This window comes from Rana temporaria, chromosome 4 (genome assembly GCF_905171775.1).
Source record: "Rana temporaria chromosome 4, aRanTem1.1, whole genome shotgun sequence".
Taxonomy (NCBI): Eukaryota; Metazoa; Chordata; class Amphibia; order Anura; family Ranidae; genus Rana; species Rana temporaria.
Genome location: NC_053492.1, coordinates 83968126 through 83991859, shown reverse-complemented (window position 1 = coordinate 83991859; position 23734 = coordinate 83968126). Strand labels below are relative to the sequence as shown.

The 23734-nt window shown below is 42.8% G+C and overlaps 1 protein-coding gene across 1 annotated transcript in view; it reads left to right on the top strand.

Moving 5' to 3' along the window:
* NBAS (NBAS subunit of NRZ tethering complex) overlaps positions 1–23734 on the top strand; it is a 975710-nt gene that overhangs the window by 163541 nt on the left and 788435 nt on the right. Inside the window, exons 13-14 of the mRNA XM_040348578.1 lie at positions 2448–2511; positions 9370–9563. Of these exons, the coding sequence (XP_040204512.1) occupies positions 2448–2511; positions 9370–9563 (258 nt within the window). The remainder of the gene's footprint in view (positions 1–2447; positions 2512–9369; positions 9564–23734) is intronic.

Genomic DNA, 23734 nt, shown 5'->3' with positions numbered 1-23734 from the left:
TTTTTTTTTTTTTACTACTAATGGTGGCGATCAGCGTTTTTTTTCATGACTGCGACATTATGGCGGACACTTCGGACAATTTTGACACATTTTTGGGACCATTGTCATTTTCACAGCAAAAAATGCATTTAAAATGCATTGTTTACTGTGGAAATTACAGTTCCAGTTTGGGAGATAACCACAGGGGGCGCTGATGGGGTTATGTGTGACGTCATCGATTGTGTCCCCCTATAAAAGGGATCACACGATCGATGACGCCGCCACAGTGAAGAACGGGGAAGCTGTGTTTACATACAGCTCTCCCTGTTCTTCAGCTCCGGGGACCGATCGCGGGACTCCAGCGGCGATCCGGTCCGCGGGTCCCACGGTCCCGGTCACGGAGCTTCGCACCGGGTCACGGGAGCGCACCGCGGGCGCGCGCCCGAGACCCCACGGCTGGGCTTAAAGAGCAACGTACATATACGTTGATGTGCCCAGTTGTGCCATTCTGCCGACGTATATCTTCGTGCAGCCGTCCTTAAGTGGTTAAATGGCTCCTGAGTGTTTGGAAATGTTTTATTTATTTTTTCTTAAACAACTTTTACGAAAAGTATTTCTGTCCAAGTGCACGTAAAGAGGTTGTAAACCTCAGAAAAAATAAAAACAAACCCTGCAAGACAAATGCATAATGAGCTAGTATGCATTGCTTGCTAGCTCATTATGAAATACTTGCCTAAGAACAAAGCCGTTGCAGCGGTCCCCGAGCACTGCTGTCAAGGCCAACATCTTTTCCGGAGCTTTTTCCGGGTTTGCGGGCACCGGCTCTGTGGTTTGCCAGAGCCACGATGAATTCACTCCCGTGATAGGAAGAGGTTCTCTATGGCGGCTCACTAAGAAGAGAAGGAGCCAGGAGCGCAGCTGGGGGGCCCTAGAGGAGAAGGATTGAGGCCACTGTGCAAAACCATGGTACAGAGAAGGTAAGCATAACATGTTTATTATTTTTAATAAAAATGATCCTTTACAATCACTTTATTATATGCCTAGAAATAAATGCAGGGGCAGCTGTCACTGACATGGCTTTATCGACAAAGGCCTTAGAGTTGACGTTGGGGTTGGCTTTGCTTGCTAGCAAATCCAGTTGATCACTTGCCTGCACGGGAACAGTGATCACTTGGCTATGCTCGAAAACAAAGCCTTATGTTTATTTTATAAAGCAATTTTTTAAAAGCAGGCTGCACTGTGAAATTTGGGGCTATTTGCAGGTTGGTAACTTGGGGTTGAAATCAACTCATGGGCCCGGATTCACGTAGAGCAGCATATATTTTTGCGGGTGTAGCGCATCTCATATACGCTACGCCGACGTAACATTGAGAGGCAAGAACAGTATTCACAAAGCACTCGCGCCGGCGTAACGTAAATTGGCCGGCGTAAGCCCGCCTAATTCAAAGTAGGAAGGAAGTGGGCGTGATCCATTTAAATGAACCGTGACCCCATGCTAATGAATGGCCGAACGAACGGCGCATGCGCCGTCCCGTGGACGCTTTTCAGTGCGCATGCTCAGAATTACGTCAGACCTAACGCCTAAGATACGTCGAATCACTGAACGTAACCTACGCCCAGCCCTATTCACGTAGTCCTACGTAAAATCGACGTAAAATCGACGTAAAATCAGCCATGAATAAGCACTAAGTCAGTGCGAAACGTCGGTTATCCTCCTGTTTCTGTTGCTGTGATCTGGTATGTTTTTGCTGTTCGTTTAAATAAAGACAACCTGTTTGGTTTGGAGTGCGGCCATCCATCCTTCATTTTACGCCAAAATCCGACGGCTGTTACCTTTGCATGGGATACGCCTCCTATAGGTGGAATAACTTTACGCCGGACGTACGCCTTACGTAAACGGCGTATACTACTGCGACGGGCGCAAGTACGTTCGTGAATCGGCGTATCTCGGTCATTTGCATATTCGACGCATAACTCAATGGAAGCGCCCCTTGCGGCCAGCGTAAATATGCGCCCAGGCTCCGACGGCGTAGGACACTTATGTCGGTCGGAGGAAGCCTAAATTCAGGCGTATCTTGTATTAAGAATCCGGCGCATAGATACGACGGCGCATCCGTGCACTTACGGCGTATCAGTAGATACATCGGCGTAAGTGCTTTAAGAATCCGATGCTCAACTCCAATGAGCAGACAGTAGTTGCCTGGAGAAAATAAAAGCAAATGTTCTGGTCTATTGCCCAGTTCAATTCTGCAATGTGTACTTTCCTCCAGCTGAAATAGTTAATAGCAAGACATTAATGAGAATACGCTTCAGAACGCTGCAGCCTTGATCAGATACTTCGTAGACGGAGTCTGTCTCGTTGAAATGATATTTCATGGCACAAATGTTCAGCACTGTTACATTTTCATTATCTGCCTTCCCTCATTTGGCTCTCTTCGTCTCTCTCTCTCTTTTTTTTTTTCTTTTAGCCCGGCTATGATGAGATCAACCCTGATTGGCGGAGCTCTGTGGAGAAAAGGAAAAAGATGAAAGGTAAATTAGAATTTAAGTACTTTGGCTTTTACTAGAATGAAGTTCTCCAAGCTGTATTGACCCGAGAGAAAATTGGATTCTTTGAAGGATGTGATGATTTTATGATATTGTTGTCTATAGGCTTCTTCCAGGCCAAACCTATGGATATGCAAGTCTCGCTTCCACCTTTTTTTTATTTTTTTGCTGTTTCTTCATCCTTCCCTTAATGTTCTGTTTTGTAACACTCTTATTTGCCGAGTCATTATTTATTACTTGATTAATGTGCTTTCAGTGTTTATTGTTGCTTTGGTGTCCTAGTAGGGTAATAAAGTGGAATTCCAGGCAAAAGCTAAGGCCCCATGCACACGAGAAGCAATTACAAACACCTCTAAACTCACGTTTTCAAAGGCAAAAACCGGCGTTAAAAATGCCAGTTTTTACCGCGAATTGCCGCGATTAGCGGCGTTTTACCGCGTTTGCGGCTGTCAGCGCTTATCTCAAAGACATTGTAGACCCTCCCAAAGTTTAAAACGCATAAATAAAACGCTTCTGAACCCAAAATTTTGCGTCTGAAAAAACGGACAAAAACCCAACTGCTTTAAAACGCCAAAAAACTTGATTGTGTGCATGGACACATAGGATAACATTAAATGTGTTCAGGGGCAGTTGAAAAAAATACCCAAATGCCTCTGAACTCGAGTTTAGCAGTGTCTCGTGTGCATGGGGCCTAACTGATCTTAGAGGCTAAGTCCACCTTTGGGGAAAAAGTAATAAATGCACATATTTTAACAGAAATGCATTTATTATTTTTTGCCGCAGGAGCCTGCAGACTTTTGAACTCGTAATAAGTGGACCACGGGTGCAATGCCAGGCTACTGCAAACCAGCCCCACAGCTCTCTGCTCGTATGTCTGTATAGGCTGTCAGTTTGAAAGCTGCAGAGCTTGTAAATGAACTATGAATGCGTTCATCAGCACCCGGGAGGAAGATGGGACATGTAGTTCTCTCATTTACAGATTTGTGCAGGTGGAGCCCTTTTTAAAATGTGACAGCGAGAGAGGATCCCCTTCCCAATTTCTCCTGGGGGCAAGGACATGTGCTGGAGCATGTTACACCATAAATATGGGTGTAACATGCTCTAAAAGTTGAACTTATCCTTTAACCACTTCATTACTGGGCACTTAAACCCCCTTCGTGCCCAGACCAATTTTCAGCTTTCAGCGCTGACACATTTTAAATGACAATTGCGCGGTCATACAACACTGTACCCAAATTATATTTTTATCATTTTTTCCCACAAATAGAGCTTTCTTTTGGTGGTATTTGATCACCTCTGCGATTTTTATTTGTTGCGCTATAAACATATAAAAAAATGAACATTTTGAAAAAAACACAATATTTTTTACTTTTTGTTGTTATAATAATATCACAATTTTTTTAAAAAAAATTAAAAATTTACCTCGGTTTAGGGCGATACGTATTCTTCTACATATTTTTGTTTACATTTTTTTTTTTTTTGTCAGGCCTGCGATATTGCGACGGACGTATCGGACACTTTTGACACAATTTTGGGACCATTCACATTTATACAGCGATCAGTGCTATAAAAATTCACTAATTACCTTATAAATGTGAGTGATAGATAGGGGGCGCTAGTGATACAAAAAATTTTTTTTTTCTTTGTAGTGGTAGCAATTACAAATATATGTGATACAAATTAAAAAATAAACAACAACTAAATGATCTAAGCTAATTAGCAAAGATACAATTGATTCAATAATTGAAAAATTAAGATTCACAAGGGAACCTCTTGATTGAAAAGAAATGTGCTCCCAACACCTTATAACAAGAATTAATTCTTATGTGATAATAATGTCCATATATATAGTGGGAGTGAGCCACTTGAATAACAGTAAAGTGAATCTTGCAGTGGACCAGAAGAAACAACGTGCAATCCTCTCATAAACTGCAGTGCTTAGAAATCCTTCCACCAATTCCGCAGAAACGACACCCAAAAGTGAATAAATATATGCGCTTACCACAGCGCTTTGACTCCTTTAGTTAAAAAGAAAGTCAAACACGCTTGTGCAGTTCTGAATGTCTGCAAACATATAATGCGTTCTCCAGTAGTTGACACAGGCAAATCTTCTCCCAATATTCTCAGAAATGAAATGAAAAACAGAAAGACTCCATAGTGCAACCGGTTTTTAATATAAAATGATAAAACAAAACATGGGCCAAGTGGCCACTTACATTAAAAGGTGCCCATCCCGGCACTGGGTCTGCGGGCCTTTAAATGAGGAGGTGGAACCTCAATTTACATGCGGTGTGTGTCCCCTCTTGCCTCGCCAGCTCACAGAAGTCGGATGATGGGAATAGATAAAAAACGTGACCAGGCTACGCCGCCGACGATCGTTTCGTGTAAACGTCTTCAGGGGGGCGTGCCTGGTCACTGGGGTCACGTTAATTTATTTGGAAGCGAGCGGAATTACTCCGCTTAATTGACATGCTAACCGGCCAATGACAGCTCAGCTGTGGTCCTATGAGAGGATTGCACGTTGTTTCTTCTGGTCCACTGCAAGATTCACTTTACTGTTATTCAAGTGGCTCACTCCCACTATATATATGGACATTATTATCACATAAGAATTAATTCTTGTTATAAGGTGTTGGGAGCACATTTCTTTTCAATCAAGAGGTTCCCTTGTGAATCTTAATTTTTCAATTATTGAATCAATTGTATCTTTGCTAATTAGCTTAGATCATTTAGTTGTTGTTTATTTTTTAATTTGTATCACATATATTTGTAATTGCTACCACTACAAAGAAAAAAATAATTTTTTGTATCACTAGCGCCCCCTATCTATCACTCATTCACTAAATATAATGAGAGATTGCTCTCATATATTTCTAGGGGAGCAGCTTCTTTAACATATATTCATTTATATATATATTTTTTTATATTCCATTTAATAAGTTTTTATGTTTCACTTATACCATATTGGCGCGAAAATCAACTCTCAAATACCTTATAAATGTGACTGGCAGTGAAGGGGTTAACACTAGGGGTTGAGGAAGGGGTTAAATGTATTCCCTGGGTGTGTTCTTACTGTGTGGGGGGTGACTGGGGGAGGTGACGGATGCTGTGTCCCTATGTAAAGGGACACAGATCGGTCTCCTCTCTCCCTGACAGCACGTGGAGCTCTGTGTTTACACACAGAGCTCCACGTCCCTGCTGTGTCACCGACGATCGCGGGTGTCTGGCGGACATCAGGGCCGCCAGGCACACGCATCGGCTCCCGAGCGATGCGCCGGGCACGTTGTTTCCCCCGCTGCGCGCCCCCAGCGGCGCGCACGGGGAATGACAACAATAGGACGTCCAAAGACGTCCACCCGGCACTTGAGAGCCGCGCTGTGGACGTCTTTCGTCCATAGTGCGGATCCCAAGTGGTTAAATATGTTCCCTCCCCCCTCCTAAAATCTTTGCTGACTAACTTGTGTAAGAAAGATGTATATACGTACCTATTTTCATGCCACTTCTGTCCAAGATCCAGCTCCTCTGTTAGCTGGAAGTGGCTGCAGTGGAGAGGGGGAGCGCTGGCAGTGGATGAGCCATCGAAGCCTACGGGTGACATCACTGTTCTCAGGCATTGCCCGCTGGTGTCGAGCGCTCTCTCCTCTCGCCTGCAGCCGGCAATGGCTGACATAGGGGAGATCATGTGACAGGACTGGAGCGGCCTGAAAATTGCTAAGTATGTACATTTTTTTTACACAGGTTACTCAGAATAGGTGTTTAAAGTAGGGAGGGAGCATTTTTTAACCACCTCAATACCACCGTACCTATATCTAAAACCTCATATTGAAGCAGTTATTCCAGGATCATGGTTGTAGCTACATCCTGGCACCATTTTTCAGCTGGCCATATACCCTATCTGGTAAAAGTGATACAGCTGTTCAATAACTTTTCAGGTGGCGGAAGGAGGGCCCCCTTCCCGTTGCTGCCCACTGTCTTTCCCAGGCTGTCTTTGGGTCAAATAGACCCCAGATGTCTTCAAAAAGAGGACCTTTCACAGCCCATGCTATCACAAGGGATGTTGTTCATCCCTTGTGATTGCAATAAGATTGAGCTAAAAAAAAAAAAAAAAATTTAAAGGCACAGTGTAAAATCAAATACAATAAATATTGAACTATATCAAAAAAATAGGTGCCAACCTCCCCCTCATCATCAGGATTTGACCTATATATACAGTGTCTCAAAAAAGTGAGTACACCCCTCACATTTTTGTAAATATTTCATTATATCTTTTAATGTGACAACACTGAAGAAATTACACTTTGCTACAATGTAAAGTAGTGAGTGTACAGCTTGTATAACAATGTAAATTTGTTTCCTTTTTAAAATAATTCAACACACAGCCATTAATGTCTAAACCACTGGCAATAAACGTGAGTACATCCCTAAGTGAAAATGTCCAAATTGGGCCCAAAGTGTCAATATTTTGTGTGACCACCATTATTTTCCAGCACGGCCTTAAACCTCTTAGGCATGGAGTTCACCAGAGCTTCACAGGTTGCCACTGGAGTCCTCTCTTTACTTCTCCATGACGACATCACAGAGCTGGTGGGTGTTGGAGACTTTGCGCTCCTCCTCCTTCCGTTTGAAGATGCCCCACAGATGCTCAATAGGGTTTAGGTCTGGAGACATGCTTGGCCAGTCCATCACCTTTATCCTCAGCTTCTTTAGCAAGGCAGTGGTCGTCTTGTGTTTTGGGTTGTTATCATGTTGCAATACTGCCCTGCGGCCCAGTTTCCGAAGGAAGGGGATCATGCTCTGCTTTAGTATGTCACAGTACATGTTGGCATTCATGGTTTTCTCAGCCAACTGTAGATCCCCAGTGGCGGCAGCACTCATGCAGCCCCAGACCATGACACTCCCACCATCATGCTTAACTGTAGGCAAGACACACTTGTCTTTATACTCCTCACCTGGTTGCCGCTATGTTGAACTTCCAGTGACCAGTATGAGAGAGTGAGAGCGATCATAACAAATTTAACACACGTTTCCCATTCACACCTGAGACCTTGTAAAACTAACCAGTCGCATGACACTGGCGACGGAAAATGGCTAATTGGGCTTAATTTGGACATTTTCTCTTAGGGTGTACTCACTTTTGTTGCCAACGGTTTAGACATTAATGGCTGTGTGTTAAAGGGGTTGTAAAGGTATTTTTTATTTTTTTTACTAAATGGCTTCCTTTTAAATGTCCTTATTTCTTCTGAGAAAGGCTCACTTCCTGTTCTTCTCTCTGTAACTCCACACAGTAATGTGAGGCTTTCTCCCTGGTGTGGAGTGTCGTGCTCGCCCCCTCCCTTGGACAACAGGGGAGTCAGGACACTCTCTACATTGCAGATAGAGAAAGGAGCTGTGTGTTAGTGGGCATCCTGACTCTCCTGTTGTCCAAGGGAGCGGGTGAGCACGACACTCAACACCAGGGAGAAAGCCTTGCATTACTGTGTGTAGTTAGACAGAAGAACAGGAAGTGAGGATTTCTCTGAAGAAATAAGGACATTTAAAAGCAAAATGGAAGGATGAGGTAAGAGAATGAGGACTGCACTATGGTAAAGGAAGCTATTTAGGGGAATTTTTTTTTTTACCTTTACAACCCCATTAGGTTATTTTGAGGGGACAGCAAATTTACACTGTTATACAAGCTGTACACTCACTACATTACATTGTAGCAAAGTGTAATTTTTTCAGTGTTGTCACATGAAAAGATATAATAAAATATTTACAAAAATGTAAGGGGTGGTGGTACTCACTTTTGTGAGATACTGTGTGTATGTGTGTATGTATGTGTGTATGTATATATATATATATATATATATATATACATACATTATTGGAGCACATACGTATGTGACACTTTTGGGTGGAGTGCCATTTTAAAGTTGTTTTTATCAACTAATTTTGGATCACAAATATTATAGTAATTTATTTGTTGCCATTGTGATTTTTAGTCATTTTATTTGATGCATATACAATATATTCACATTTTGATTTCATCACTGAAACGTGGGGCTCCACACTTCTTTATTATATAAAAACAAGGAAATGCTTACAAAGGTCTAAGCTGGTGATGCTCCTAAAGGACACAGAATGCAATAATGAACTCTGCTTTGCCCAAAGCACTAAGAATTATCCCATCATTTTCAGAAAAGTAACTTAAAATGACAGTTCAAATCTGATTTTTATTTGTTCTTTTCTTCTTCTTTTTTTTTTTTTTTTTTTTTGTTAACACAAATTTGTATTGTCTTACTCTTTGATAAACAGAGCAAGGTGCTGTAAATCTAGTTCTCTCCAAAACCACTTCAAAGTGGTGTATAATTAAAATGATATAAAACAGGAACTGTTCTTGTGCTTTCTGCAACAGTCAGTTTTTTTTTTATAAACACTTGCCAATAAAATTGGCATTTAAATAATTAAATACAAATGATACCTTCTGATCTTTTCATAGTGCTCATCCCTTGTCATTCATGCATCATGGTAATATTAAAAGTAGTGACAGTTGGCTTTTGAGGAAAAAAGTCCAAAATGGACAGTACTGTGCTTTCAAGTTTAATCTCTCATGTTCCTTTGTATGTATTCGTTTGTGTAGATTAAGTGCAGCATTCATAGTGAAATCCCTCAAACTGCGCCAAGCGCGTTGAGAATTGTCATTAATTGGCTGTCAAAAGACTACTACAAGCAAGTACATAGACAACGGCAGCTTATTATAAGTCCTCTGTTGTTTGTGTTTGTTGCATATTTTATCCTGTTATTGACTTTACTATGGTGGTTACTATGTCCTGTCATGAATCAATGTTTTGTGTCTTTGCATAGATAAAGAATTCTACTATTCACTGATGGATATAAATTGGTGGGCAGACAATGCTGTGATTTTGGCTCGCTGCTCTGGTTCTTTGACTGTGTCCTCTGTAAGAACTTTAAAAAATTTGCTGGGGAAGTCCTGCGAATGGTTTGAACCCTCTCCACAGGTGGCCGCCGCTCATGATGGAGGATTTCTTAGCCTAGAGGTAAACCATTACCTTACTTTAATTATGGACTTACCTTAATCTTTACATCCCTGTCCTCTTGCAGTTTGATTGTGGTGTGAGAGGTTTGCTGCGATAGCTGTGTGCCTGATATTTACTCCTGGTTGACTGATTGGCAAATTCCATCCACACCCACTACTGTATAAAACAAGACCACCTTTATGGGGGACACATGCCAGGGGGACACATTTTGGGATTCTTCCAATAAAGTGGCCTCCCTTAACTAAGTGGCACTTCCGCTCTTGCACTTCAGCGATTGCATGAAGCGAACATCTACAGCAATCTACTTTACAAAACATCAGACTGCAGGTGACCTTGTTTCCCCATGTAGCTTTCCTTCCTCTCTCTAACATGCACTTGTTCCCTTGCCTTTTCATAGTTGTATGCTCTCTTCTTAAACTCTCTTTCCTTCACCCCTCTTCTCCACCCCACAATCTGTATATCTCTACCTCACTCATCACATAATAAAACCCTGTGGATGCTGAGGCATGTCTCCTCATATAAATCACACGTTAATGTTACCTCTCTCATCCATATGCTTCTCTTAACCTCTGGAGATATATCCCCAAACCTTTATTTAACTGTACCCGATGCCCCCCCATCACCCCGTACCCTCTGGCAGCAGCTGTAATCCACACAGTTTAGTTTGCCTTTTTCTCCTTCCCAAAGCCAGCCTCCCCTTCTCCTGTGCCCTCTGGAATGCCCGCTCTGTCTGCAACAATCTCACCTCTGTTTATGATCTTTTTGTCACTAGCTCCTTTAATCTACTTGCTATCATCGAAACCTGACATAATCCGACACTGCTTCTCCTGCTGTTACTCTCCCATGGTAACCTTCTCTAGAGGTGGAGTGGGAATCCTCCTATCCCCACAGAGCACCTTCTGTGGGGAATTGCTGTGATCTACCGCTCCCACCCTGGAAAAGTATGAACTTTTTTTGATGACTTCTCTGTCTGCCTTGGCTACCCTTCTTTCTCTCTTCTGAAACTTTCTCCACTTCAACTATTCTATTCTGCTAATGACCACCTCTATGACAAAATCTCATCCCTGTCCTGCCCCAATAAAGCCGCTTCTGTCTACAGTAGATGCCTGTCCTCCACCCTGGATAAGCTTGCCCCCCTCACTACACACACAATCAGGCCCTACAACCCTGGCAAACTGATGATCCCAGAAGTCTCAAAAAACATGTTGTGCTCTTGAGCGTCTGTGGCATAAGAGTAAGTCTCAAAGACTTTAACAAATATAAATCTGCCCTCCAAAAATACAATTCTTGCCGCCACACTGCCAAGCAGACCTATTTTATCGCTCTCATTAACACCTTATGACCCAGTCCCCATCAACTCTTCTTTACCTTTTAACTCTCTACTTCGTCCTCCACCCACTAACTTACTGCCCAGGAGATCACCAATCACTTTGAAAAATAAGATTGATTCAATTTGTGATGTAATCTCCCCACTACAGATATCCCCCCCCATTTAAAGGGGTTTTAAAGTCTAAAAGTTTTTTACCTTAAACATTTTTTACCTTACTGCAAGGAATGCATTAGGTGTCAGCATCGCCCCCTCAGCCCTTCTTTACTTAACCTGAGCCCACATTCGATCCAGCGCTATGCATGTCTGCAGATTGTCTCTCTCCTTCCGGGTCTCACTGGCTTTGCTGGGGCATCGGGAGCCATTGGCTTCCAGTGCTGTCAGTCAAAGCCAGTGACGAGGAAGCAGAGGGTGGGGCTGAGTCCAGCTGTCTGAGTCAATGGATGCAGCAGAGGGACTTGGGTGTGAGCAGGCACGAGTGCCCCCATGGAAAGCCACTGGCCAGAGAGGAGGAGCCAGGAGCGCCGGCTGGGGAACCAAAAAGAGGAGGTTCCTGGTCGATCTGTGCAATTCTATTGCACAGAATAGGTAAGTATAGACATGTTCTGTTTATTTTTTTAAATACCGTTTCAACCCCTTTAATACCCCATATCCACAGGTTTAATCAACACTTACCTTATTCAGCCCTGCTACTATAGATGAGGTTGCTAAACTAATTTCTGACGTCTTTAATCTCTCCCTCTCTTCTTGCATCTTCCCCAACTCTTTAATACATGTACTAGTTACCCCCAAGCTTTAAAAGCCTTCCTTGGACCCCACCGATCTTAACAACCTATGCCCCACCTGGGGTCTACAACCAACTAAATTACCACCTCATTAAGAATAACCTTCTTGATCCCCTTCAGTCTAAATTTCGCCCTCAACACAGAAACTGCTGTCCTAATACTCACAAATGATTTACTAACAGAAAATACCAATGGTCATTATTGTGTACTCCTACTTCTGGACTTTTATGGCTGCCTTTGATACAGTTGAGCACCCCCTCCTCCTGCTCAAAAAACTGGTCTCCGTGTCTGTGCTCTTCGTTGGCTCTCTACCTATCCCACTGCACCTTTACTGTCGCTTACAATTCTACTTCCTCCTCTCTTCTTCTTTTCTCCATCAGGGTCCCCAAAGGTTCTGTTCTCTGACCTCTCCTATTCTCAATCTACACCTCCTCCTGGGTCAGCACCTCCCATGGCCTTCAATCTCATTACTACGCTGATGACACCAAAATCCATCTTTATACCTCTCAGCTCACAACATCTGTTTCCTCAAGGGTCACTAATTTACTGACCGACATATCAGTCTGGATATCACACCACTTTCTCAAACTCAATCTATCCAAAACTGAGCTCATAATATTTCCTCCCCCATGTGCCCCTTCCCCTGACTTCTTTATCAAGAGTCATGGCACAACCATAACCCCATCCCTGCATGCAAGAGTGCTAGGTGTAGTTCTTGACTGTGAGCTCTCTTTTTGGCCCCACATCCAATCACTTTCGAAAGCTTGCCGTCTCAACCTCTGCAATATCTCCAAAATAGGCCCCTCCCTGACCAATGACACCACAAAGCTCCTAATCAACTCCCTGGTTATCTCTCGCCTTGACTACTGCAACTCCCTCCTCATTGGCTTACCTTTACATGGGCTTTCCCCTATTCAGTCCATCATGAATGCTGCTGCCAAATTCATCCACCATCCACAAACCACCTGTCTGCCAATCAACCAACAACTTAAATTCAAAATATTAACTTACAGAGCCATTCACAACTCCCAGCTACATCACTAACCTTGTCTCAAAAAAAAAAAACAACCAAATCATTATCTTCGCTCCTCCCAAGACCTCCTGCTCTCTCTAGTTCCCTTGTCACCTCTTCCATTGCTCCATGACTTCTCCCAAGCCTCTGCCATCCTTTGGAATTCTCTACCACAATCTGTCTTACTATCTCCTACTTTATCCACTTTTTGGCGATCCCTAAAAACATTTAGTTTCAGAGAAGTCTATCCTGTCTTCACCTAACAACTGTACTTTTCTCCATCAGCAGCTATTACCCTTTGTATCACTTGACCCTCCCTTTTAGATTGTAAGATGTAACGAGCGGGGCACTCTGATTCCTCCTGTATTGAATTTCATTGCAACTGTACTGTCTACCCTCATGTTGTAAAGTGCTGCACAAACTGTTGGCACTACATAAATCCTGTATAATAATAATAATTTTAAGGTTGATGTTCACCAATAATAGAATGCTATACTGCAGTTTTCTAATTGATCAGAAAACAGTGTTTTATCAGTGACTGTCAGAATCCTGGTTAAGCTTTTGTCAAGGCATTACTCAAATCCCCCCCAGACCTCCCTCTTCTCATCGAAATCATGTCTCAGCATTGTATTTTACTTTTACTTTGTTCCTGTTGTGAGAAGCTGCTTTTATCATTACCAGGATTGGTACATTTTTCCAGGAGTAGCTGTTGGAAACTCAGTTGCTATTGATCTTCCTTAATAAGAGTGGCTACTTTGGCTATGCATGGTCTCCATTTATGTGGGAAAGTAGCCACCCTTCTCTCCTTACTTCCAAAGGGATTACAGTAATAAATGCTGACATATTCAGTAGGGGCATGTAATAGAACAGAAGCAAGCGCATCAATATAGGAATAGTAACTACACATAACTCTGGGAAATGTAGTTTAAGCAGAGTAGTGCACATAACTGCTATAGATGTGCACTTCTCGCAACTATGTAATCAAAGTTGAAGAGAAGGAGACTGTGTTGGGGGCACGCGGAGTGAAGCTTGCAACTAACCTACAAATGGTACGTGGAACAAATATTTAAATGTTATGATACTGCAGTGACTCGGTACTCTATGCTGCTTAAGATTTGATAAGAGGAGAAGGAGGGGGACGAGCGCCGCCGGAACCACCGAGCCGTCATGTCCTTTTTACTCGGCTCTGACATCACACACACGTCCCGCCTCCGCCACCGGCATTGGACCAGTGTTCTGTCAATCACAATAGCCGGTCCAATGGCGATGGCGGAGGCGGGACTGTGTATGTGACTGCCGACAGAGAGCCGAGTACTGTAAACTGAAGATGACAGCTTGGTGATTTCGGCTGCGCTCGTCCCCCTCCTGATTTCCCGCACTGCATGAGAGATAGTAAGGCTGCAGATAGGCATCAGGCTGCATTGGAAGGGGGCAGATCAGGCTGCATATGGGCAACAGAGGCTGCATTGAAGCTGCAGATGGGCATCAGGCTGCATTGGATGGGCACAGATCAGGCTGCAGATGGGCACAGAACCTGCAGATGGGCATCAGGCTGCATTGGATATGCGCAGATCAGGCTGCAGATGGGCATCAGGCTGCATTGGATGGCTGCAGATGGGCACAGAGGCTGCATTGAGGCTGCAGATGGGCATCACACTGCATTGAGGCTGCAGATGGACACTAATCAGGCTGCATTGATTAGGACTGACTATTATTTTGCTTTGAAGTAGTGTATTAGAATTAAAAAAAACTTTTTTTCCCTGAAACTTTCCTCTTAAATTGGGGTGCGTGTTATACCCAGATAAATACGGTACATAAATATTTTTTTAATAGATAGTTACATAGTTGGTGCGGTTGAATATAGCCAGTCTGTTCAGTTCAACCTTTGTGGGTGAGGCGTGAGGGTGTGTGTATGTATATACGTCTTTACCACTTCCCATATCCCTGTATTATGTTTTGTTCGATAAGTTGCCCATATAGAAATTATCAACACTTCCTGCTGACCCCACCAATTGAATTGTGGAAGTGAGTTCCACATTCTTACCACTTTAGTAAAAAACTTAATTTAGTGGTAACATCTTCTCTGAGTGACCCAAGACTGAAGAGTTTCGTCTTTATGCTAGAATCACTGTATTGATATATGTATATTGCTATGTTATCTCCTCTTAGAGGTTCTTTAGTCAACAAAAACTGTAGCTGCTGACTTCTATCAAACAGACACTCTGTCTGAGGTCCTCCAGCCCCCTTTTTCTTGCCATATTTCCCGATTCTCTTCAGTTCCAGCACATCCTTTCTGAGGCCTGGTGGCCAGAACTGGCATGGCCGTACTGGCATACTCAACATGTGGCCGAACCAGAGTTTTGAAAGTGGTAGAATTATTGATTAATCGCTTGATTAAATACCCTTTTTAATGCATGCTAATAGTTTGCTGGCTTTGCTTGCTGCAGCTTGGCATTGCATGCCATTGCTGAGTCTGTCATCTATTAGGAATCCCAGATACTTTTAATTCTCCATTCCCCCAGAGGATCTTCCCTAGCGTGTAAACTGCACTCCTATTCTTAGCCCTCAAGTGCATTACTGTACATTTTCATACATTGAACCTCTACCTCCGAAACAGATCTCTGTCCTGTGTTATTAAACACTCCAAACCAGTGACTTTGCCTAAGTTGAGATGAAAGCAGTAGTTAACCCAAAAGTAAACATTTATATATTGGAGCTTACCAATTCTTAGATGTGATGACTTTATTAGTATCCCTTTTTAGACTTGCTTTCTTCTATTTTCACCTGGTAATCCAGCCAGAAAGTATGCCGTTTTTCACAGCACAAGCTCTCCAGCAGAATGTGTGTTTTTTTATATGCATGAGACAAACAACTTAAAGCGGAGTTCCACCCCCCCACTCCAGTGTCACATTTGGCACCTTTCAGGGGGGAGCAGATACCTGTGTAATACAGATATTTGCGTCCACTTCCCGGGCATACGCCATGTCCGGCCCCTCCTCCGTCCCCACTGCTGTCTTCTGGGAGACACACAGGTCCCAGAAGATGGCAGGGACCAGTGAAATCGCACAGAGCAACTCGTGCATGCGCAGTAGGGAAGCAGGAAGTGAAGCTGCAAGGATTCACTTCCCTGTTCCCTTACCGAAGATGGCAGTGCCTCCACCCGAGAGCCAAAGAGACAGATCGCCCTCTCAGGTAAGTGTCCATATATTAAAAGTCAGCAGCTGCAGTATTTGTAGCTGCTGACTTCTATTTTTTTTTTTTTTTTAGCAGAACTCCGCTTTAACACTGGTGGGGTGAATAAAATTATCAGCTTTTATTTATTCATGCAAAACCTTTATTCCAGTGTGAGCTGGAGTTTGGCTTTAATTAGTGTTTCTAAATCAGTTAATACATTTAACACTCCCCTCCTTTTAGACTAACAATGCCGCTGTCTCCTGTGCCTCTTCTGCTCATTCCTCCAGAGTGTCTTACTAATACAGGAGTTGTGTTACTGGCCAGATCATCAGGTGAAAACGAAGTGGAAAAAGCCAAAGAAAGAAAACTGATGCAGTCACCACATTTAATTATTACTAAGCTGCAATAAATTGCACTTTTGGCTTTGCGTTTAATACCACTTGAAGTCTACAGCAGTGGTCTCAAAGTACCGGCCCGCGGGCCATTTGCGGACCAGTTATAAATGGCCCGCAGGCAGGGCGGAAGTGGGGGGAGTTTTGTGAGCTGGCGCCATCTGGTGGTGAGCCGTTGGTATTACAAGTTAAGCATCCATCTTCTTCCCTCTAATTAGAACCCCCAAACATTATATATATTTTTTATCCTAACACCCTAGAGAATAAAATGGCGATCATTGCAATACTTTCTGTTACGCCGTATTTGCGCAGCGTCTTACAAGCACACTTTTTTGGGAAAAAATTACACTTTTTTAAATTAAAAAATAGGACAACAGTAAAGTTATCCCCATTTTTTTTAATATTATGAAAAGTAATGTTACGACGAGGAATTTAATACCCAACATGTCACGCTTCAAAATTGCGTCCGCTTGTGGAATGCCGACAAACTTTTTTACCCTTTAAAATCTTCATAGCCGACGTTTAAAAAAATCTACAGGTTGCATGTTTTAAGTTACAGAGGAGGTCTAGTGCTAGAATTATTGCTCTCGCTCTACCAATCGCGGCGATACCTCATATGTGTGGTTTGAACACCGTTTACATATGCGGGCGCTGCTCACGTATGTGTTCGCTTCTGCACGCAAGCTCGTCGGGACAGGGTGCGTTTTCTGGCTCCTAACTTTTTTAGCTGGCTCCTAGATTCCAAGCAAATTTGTCAAACCCTGACTTACACCAGTGCTGGTGGTAATAATGCGCTCGCTGACACCAGTGCTGGGGGTTAATAATGTGTTCGCTGACACCAGTACTGTTGTTTTTGAAGTTTGAAAGTTTGCATGCGGCCCCCCATGGGATATGAAAACTTGTCTTGTGGCCCTCAGGTAATTTGAGTTTGAGACCCCTGGTCTACAGCCTGCTTCAGTATGCATTCCCTCAGACTCCACTACCCTCTGTGATCAGATTGCAACATTGTAACTTTTTTGAGAGACTGCAGCAAAGAGCTGATCTGTGTGTACATTCAGCAGGATTGGCATGAATGTGTTGTGTGAGCTGTCATCTAAGCCCAGGATATAGGTACTGTGCCTATATAATGCCTGAAAAGAAAGATGGCTGCTTCATACTGATGAGAAAAGCAGGTGAAGACATCGTTTGGGTGTTCATTTTACTGGGCAGAATATTAGCTATTCTGGCCTTTGAAATGAATGAACCCTCAAGTGCTAAGTGCATTTACATGCATTTAGGCCGGTCTCCTTTCCTGAATTGGTAATGTTTTTCTTTTTTTTTTTTTCTGCCTCTAAACTAAAGGCCTGTGAATGCCTATGTGCATGGACACATAGGGAGGACATTTTCTAAGACTGGAGCATGCAAAATCAAATGCAGCTCTGCAAGGAAACCAATTGGCTTCTACGTTTTATTGTCAAAGCTTAACTGAACAAGCTGAAGCTGGTTGGCTGCCAATGCACAGCTGCATCAGATTCTGAGTGCACCAGTTTTAGTAAATTTTCCCTATAGGCCAACATGGAGAGGCAAAAAAAAAAAAGTCAAACACAGAGCAAGCATGCATAAAGCCATACTATATGTAAAGGCAAAACTGTTAAAGCGGAGGTTCACCCAAAAATCAACTGTCGCTAGATCCAGCATACTGCTGACATCTGCAGTATGCTGTATTTTTTTTTTTGTACTTATCGTTTTAGCCGTATTTCTTCTCCGGCTCCGAGCGGGGAATCCTTCGGGGAGTAGGCGTTCCTAAATCAAGCGCAGTTGATTGACGGGCTTGGATAGCGCGTCACGCCATCCGGAAATAGCCGACGTGACTCTCGGCTGCTTACGGCGCTATACGGCGCCTGCGCCTGCCGCGTAGAGCTGACTGCGCAGGCGCCGTAAATTGCCGAGAGTCACGTCGGCTATTTTCGGAAGGTGTGACGCGCTATCCAAGCCCGTCAATCAACTGCGCTTTATTTAGGAAAGCCTATACCTGGAAGGATACGCCGCTCGGTGCAGGAGAAGAAATACGGCTAAAATGATAAGTACAAAAAAAAAATCCAGCATACTGCAGATGTCAGCAGTATGCTGGATCTAGTGATAGAAAGTTGATTTTTGGGTGAACCCCCGCTTTAAGCCTAGTACACACGGGCCAAATGTCAGGTGGCGACGGTGGCAGGTTCAATACAAAGCAGCCGACATTTGGCCCATGTGTATGGCAGCTGGTCCGACAGAAGCTGGCTGTTCGACTGGCTTCTGTGGCAGAGTCATGCTCGATCAGCACTTTTAGCCAATGGCTAAGAGCGCTGACTGAGCACAGCAGGGAAGATTGCTGTACTGACATCAGATGGTTAGTACAGCGACTCCGACCTGAGCTGCCTGACCTGCTGGGTTGAACAAAAAGAAAACTAGTAGTGTGTACAAGGCTTTAGAGAAGGGAACAGTTGGAATAAATCCTGTCAAGTTTATACTGCTATCTTTGTATATGATGGGCCAGTCCACCTTCCCTATTCATCTATTCTCACTCAGATAGTAAGTGATGGGAAATCACAAATTTGAGTTTTCTCCAGAGCAAGAGGTACGGGTATCTCATCCAATGGGGGCAAATATTGACAGCTATCTACCATGGGAAGTTGTTCACCAGTGAGACCTGTCATTTCCTGTTGCTTCTCCAGAACAGGAAGTGAAGGGAAATCTCCCCAGTAGAGCACAGACAACAAAAATAACCTGATAAGGGTCTGAAAAATGTTATGACTGTACTTCTATTTTAACATGAAAAATATATATAGTGCTATGTTCATTTTTTTTTCTCCCATTCTTATTAAATATATAATAATCTTTATATGGCTTAATTAAAAAAAAAATGGTGCCTACTTTCTTGCTTTGCTATGTATAGTTTACTCCATTAGCACAGGTGCACTTTCCACTGCAGTTGTATCTTTTTTTTTTATAAATTCCATGGAAAAGTACATTTTTAGCTTTAAGCATAATTTGCTTCTAATGGGAAACTCATGTAATACTTATTCCCTTCTCTTTCTTTGTATGAGCCTGGGGTGAATGGAAGGAAATATGCTGAAATAGGCTTTTCTTGGTCATAGAGTGAGCTAAGAACTGGAGGTAATGCATATTATAATAAATTTAAGCGGTGATGTACAAGCAAAGAGGATTAAATAGAAGAATGGAGAATGGAGCCGTCTTGAGCAGATCCCGCAGTGGAATGGCAAATAATACCTGTAACTTTCTCTGTGTGCGCCACTCCAGCCCCTAAGCACTGCTTAAGAAAATTGAAAGTAAATTGTTTTAGCAGTCAGTCAACTTAATAGCCTAATAACGTTGCAGACTTTACAGTATACTATACCAGGCTTAAGCATATAGAAGTGATGGTGCGTATATTTGGAAGAATCTTTTAATCCTCTTTTAGATTTTAACAACTGATTTTAGCCCCAGGAAAATCGTGGAATTAGGAGTCTCTTACAACTCAGTCCAGGTGTTTAGTGTATTTGCCTGATACTTTTAAAAGATAAAGGTATCAATTCCTGCAGGACTCAGATTTTTGTATTGTGTTCTCCTAAATGTTTCCTTTCATTTGTGTTTCCTCTGTAAAGTGTTGGACGGGCAAATTAAACCCATGGATTATGCCAGCATGGTTGATCAAGGTCCTCTTTCCTGAGAACTTGGACAGCTGCTAGGCTTGTTTTTCCCCCAAAAAGTTATGCCGCGTACACGCGACCGTTTTTCATGACGAGAAAAATGCAATTTTTTAAATTGGTCATTTAAAACGATCGTATAGGCCCCAGAGCATCTTTCTCGACGTGAAAAATGGGCATTAAAAATTTAGAACATGCTCTATTTCTCCTCGTCGTTTTTCATCACACCGTGAAAAACGGTCGTGTGTAGGGTTTAACGTCGGGGGGGGGGGGGGGGGGGGAGGAACGTGCATGCTCAGGAGCAAGTTATGAGAAGGGAAATTTGCATAATCAGCCCAAAGAGTGGCGCCAATCGAATGGAACTTCCCCTTTATAGTGCCGTCGTACGTGTTGTACATCACCGCGCTTTGCTCAAGCATTTTTTTTTCACGATCTTGTGTATGTAAGGCAGGCTTGACAAGAATCGCGTAGAGAAAAACTTTGTTTTTTCCCATGACATGAAAAATGGTCGTGTGTACGCGGCTTTACACTTTAGAGTGGTTATGAAGGTAAAAAGTTGAACTTTTTCTTCACTAAGGTAAAACACTTTTCAATATCAGCTCCATCCATACTCCCCCTTAAACACTTGCCCGAGTCCATTCTCGATCCAGCGCTGTGTCCATCTTCTGCAGCTCTTCTCTTCTTTTCCTAGTCTCACTATAGAGAATCTGACGGCAGAGGGAGCCATTGGGTCCTGCTGCTATCCATGAAATCCAGTGAAGAGAGAGTGGGAGGCGATGCCAGATCACACTGCATGTGTCAGTGGACCCACACAGCCCTGCTTGGGAGTGGTCACTCTCAAAAGAAGACTAGCCCACCAGCCCCAAAAACAAACAAAGATAAAATGAACTCAAAGCTATTATAGTTTCCCTTTAAGGACTGTTGTTAGGCTGAGACAGGTTTAGGTTAGGTTGAAGGAGAGATATTATTGTGGATTTTAACCCCCGCTAGCAGCCGAATAAGGGGTTAAAAGCGTCCAAGTTGCGGAGCTTCCGAACAACTTCTCAGGTGCTTTAGAAGCATTGCCCATTCATTCCAATGGACAGGAGCGGTCTATACAGCGCTCCTACACCGCCCCAAAGATGCTGCTTGCAGGACTTTTTTCAGTTGCTTTACAGCCGCTATTTTTAGCGCTAAAATGCCTGAAAACCGCCTTAGTGTGAAAGGGGTCTACTGGGAATTTTCACCCCCCTTTCTCCCAGGCCAATTGTCACGCTTACTCAGTCATGCAACACTGTACCTATGAGACACATCAAGCTTTCTTTTGGTGTTATTTAATCACCACTTTTATTTTATTTACAAACATTTTGAAATAAAAAACTGTTTTTCTTCAGTTCTCCTATAAAATGTTGTAAAAAAAATAATCCTCCATAAGTTTAGGTCAAAATGTATTCTGCTACATTTCTTTTGCAAAAATAACCATAACATTAATTAATCTGTGGGAAACAGGTTATGTTATACAGTATATACTGTATTTCTGATGTACTGATCTCATTTCTTAAGGCCCTAAAATGCCAGAACAGTACAAATACCCCCCCCCCCAAAAAAAAAATCCCTTTTTGGAGAGTGGACATTCCAAGGTATTTAGTAAGAGGCATGGTGAGTTTTTATAAACTTGTAAACAAGCTAAATACAAATTGTGCAGCTTGTATAATAAATTAGGGCGTACTTCCCCTTTCAATACTCAGTAACACAATATTTCTGTTTATTTATCCACATATAATTAACGTTATCAAAGTGTACAAACAAAATAATAAAGTGCAAAGTGTTTAATAAAAACATAAGTGTAAGAAAGTCCCAATACTGTAATTCTTCATAAATATAGCCATTCTCTGCCAACACTGTCATTCATTGCAGTGTCCCTTTTCACACTGGGGCGGTGCGCTTTGCAGGAAGGTTAAGAAAAGTCCTGCAAACAGCATCTTTGGGGTGGATTGGGAGCGTATTTAGCGCTTCCAAAGCGCCTAAAAAGCGATTAGAAAGTGCTGCAATACTTTTTTTTTCCTTTTTTTTGAGTAAAAAGCGACCCGCTAGTGGCTGAAAAGTGCTGCAACGCGCAAGCTAAAACAGCGCTAAAGCACATCAATGACAAGCATCGCTTTAGCATGAACGGCGGGCGCTGTCAGTGTGAAAGTAGCCTAAAATTGAGAAAATGCTGCTGCCAGGCTGTGCTGTGTAGATTTCTCATGAACAGAAACACAAATCTTTTGGCAGGTAAACAGCTACCCTATATGTATTTCAACTATTTATCTACCTTTTTTGTTTGCTTTTTCGGTGTGTTCATATAGTTTTATGTCAAAGACTGAAATGGAATAAAGCCCACTTCCACTCTGTGTGTCTGTGTGTATATATATATATATATATATATATATATATATATATATATACACATACACACACACACACAGCCCTCAAAATTTCCACTCGCCTACTAGCATTTGGCGAGTGGATTTTTAAGCTGGGGGCGAGTGATGACAGGGCTGCATGACCAATCTCCCTCCAATCTGTGCCTACACTTAAGAGTCCCGATGAGATTGGCGGCCAAAGAGGAAAGGTGCATGCTCGGGAAAAGTAGTCTGGTGAGCCGCGCACAGGCAGAGCAGTACACAGGTGCTCTACTTTCAATTCTCATTAAGCCATGGGACCTAACAGTATGACCTCTCTGAGCCTGCCCCCCTCCCCCCGACCAATGTAGCTGGAGAGCAGAAAGTAATGAGTGAGGTGGAGGATTGCAAAAATTACCACTCCGGTGCAGCGCTCACTGAAAGTTGCCCTGACATGAGAGTGGCAGCCTTCTAGTTTGTTAGTTTTCTTCTCCTTGTGCTCTATGTAAGTGTCCAACAGTTTAGCCTGAGCACTGTGAGCAGACTGGTCTCAATGTGTGCTGTGCGCTGTCAGTGTGCGCTGTGCTATGGTGTCAATGGCTGTGCAGTTGTGTGAATCTCAGTGCTAAAGGGGGAAGTGGGGACATGCAAGCGTGGAGCCGCACACGCAGGCTCCTGATGATGAGATGAATGGGAGAGAGAGAGAGAGGATGGATGGGAGTTGCAGAGGAGACCGCAAGAGAATGGGGAAGAGGCCCAGTTCTAGTGCCCTGTCCCTCTGGTCTGCCCCCAGTGCCCTGTCCCTCTGGTCTGCCCCCAGTGCCCTGTCCCTCTGGTCTGTTGTTGTTGGTAATATTTAATTTTGTAACTTGATTCTGCATAAAACATTGTCATTCCATGAGATAATCTACGAGGGCGTGTTTACGGGTGCAATTAGGCGCAGGGCAGTGTATGAATTAGGTGGGGCAACTGGTGGCGAGTAACTCTTGAGGCCTGGCTAGTAGCTCAGGACTTGAAATTTTGAGCCCTGTATATATATATTTTAAATAACTTGCCCAAGTACTTTTTAAATATAAATGCAAAAGACTGAAATGGAATAAAGCCCGCTTCCAGTATACATATATTTATTTTTATTTTTAAAATAACTTGCCCAAGTACTTTTTAAATAATAATGCAACTATGCCTGCAATACTTATCAAAACTCAATCAATATTTTTGGCTATGGTTGGGGGATCCTATTATCTCCTTCCAATTGCTATGTTGATCACCTTTAAAAACATAGAAACACGTTTAATCAAAGGGATTGAGGTAGTCAAAAATATAACTCATGCCAAATTTATAAATCACAAAAGTTTAAAAACTGTGAATGATAGGACATCATAGTAGCTATAAACAATACATTTTTATTTTAGGGTATATAAATAAAAAAAAAATCAGGGCAATTTCACACTAT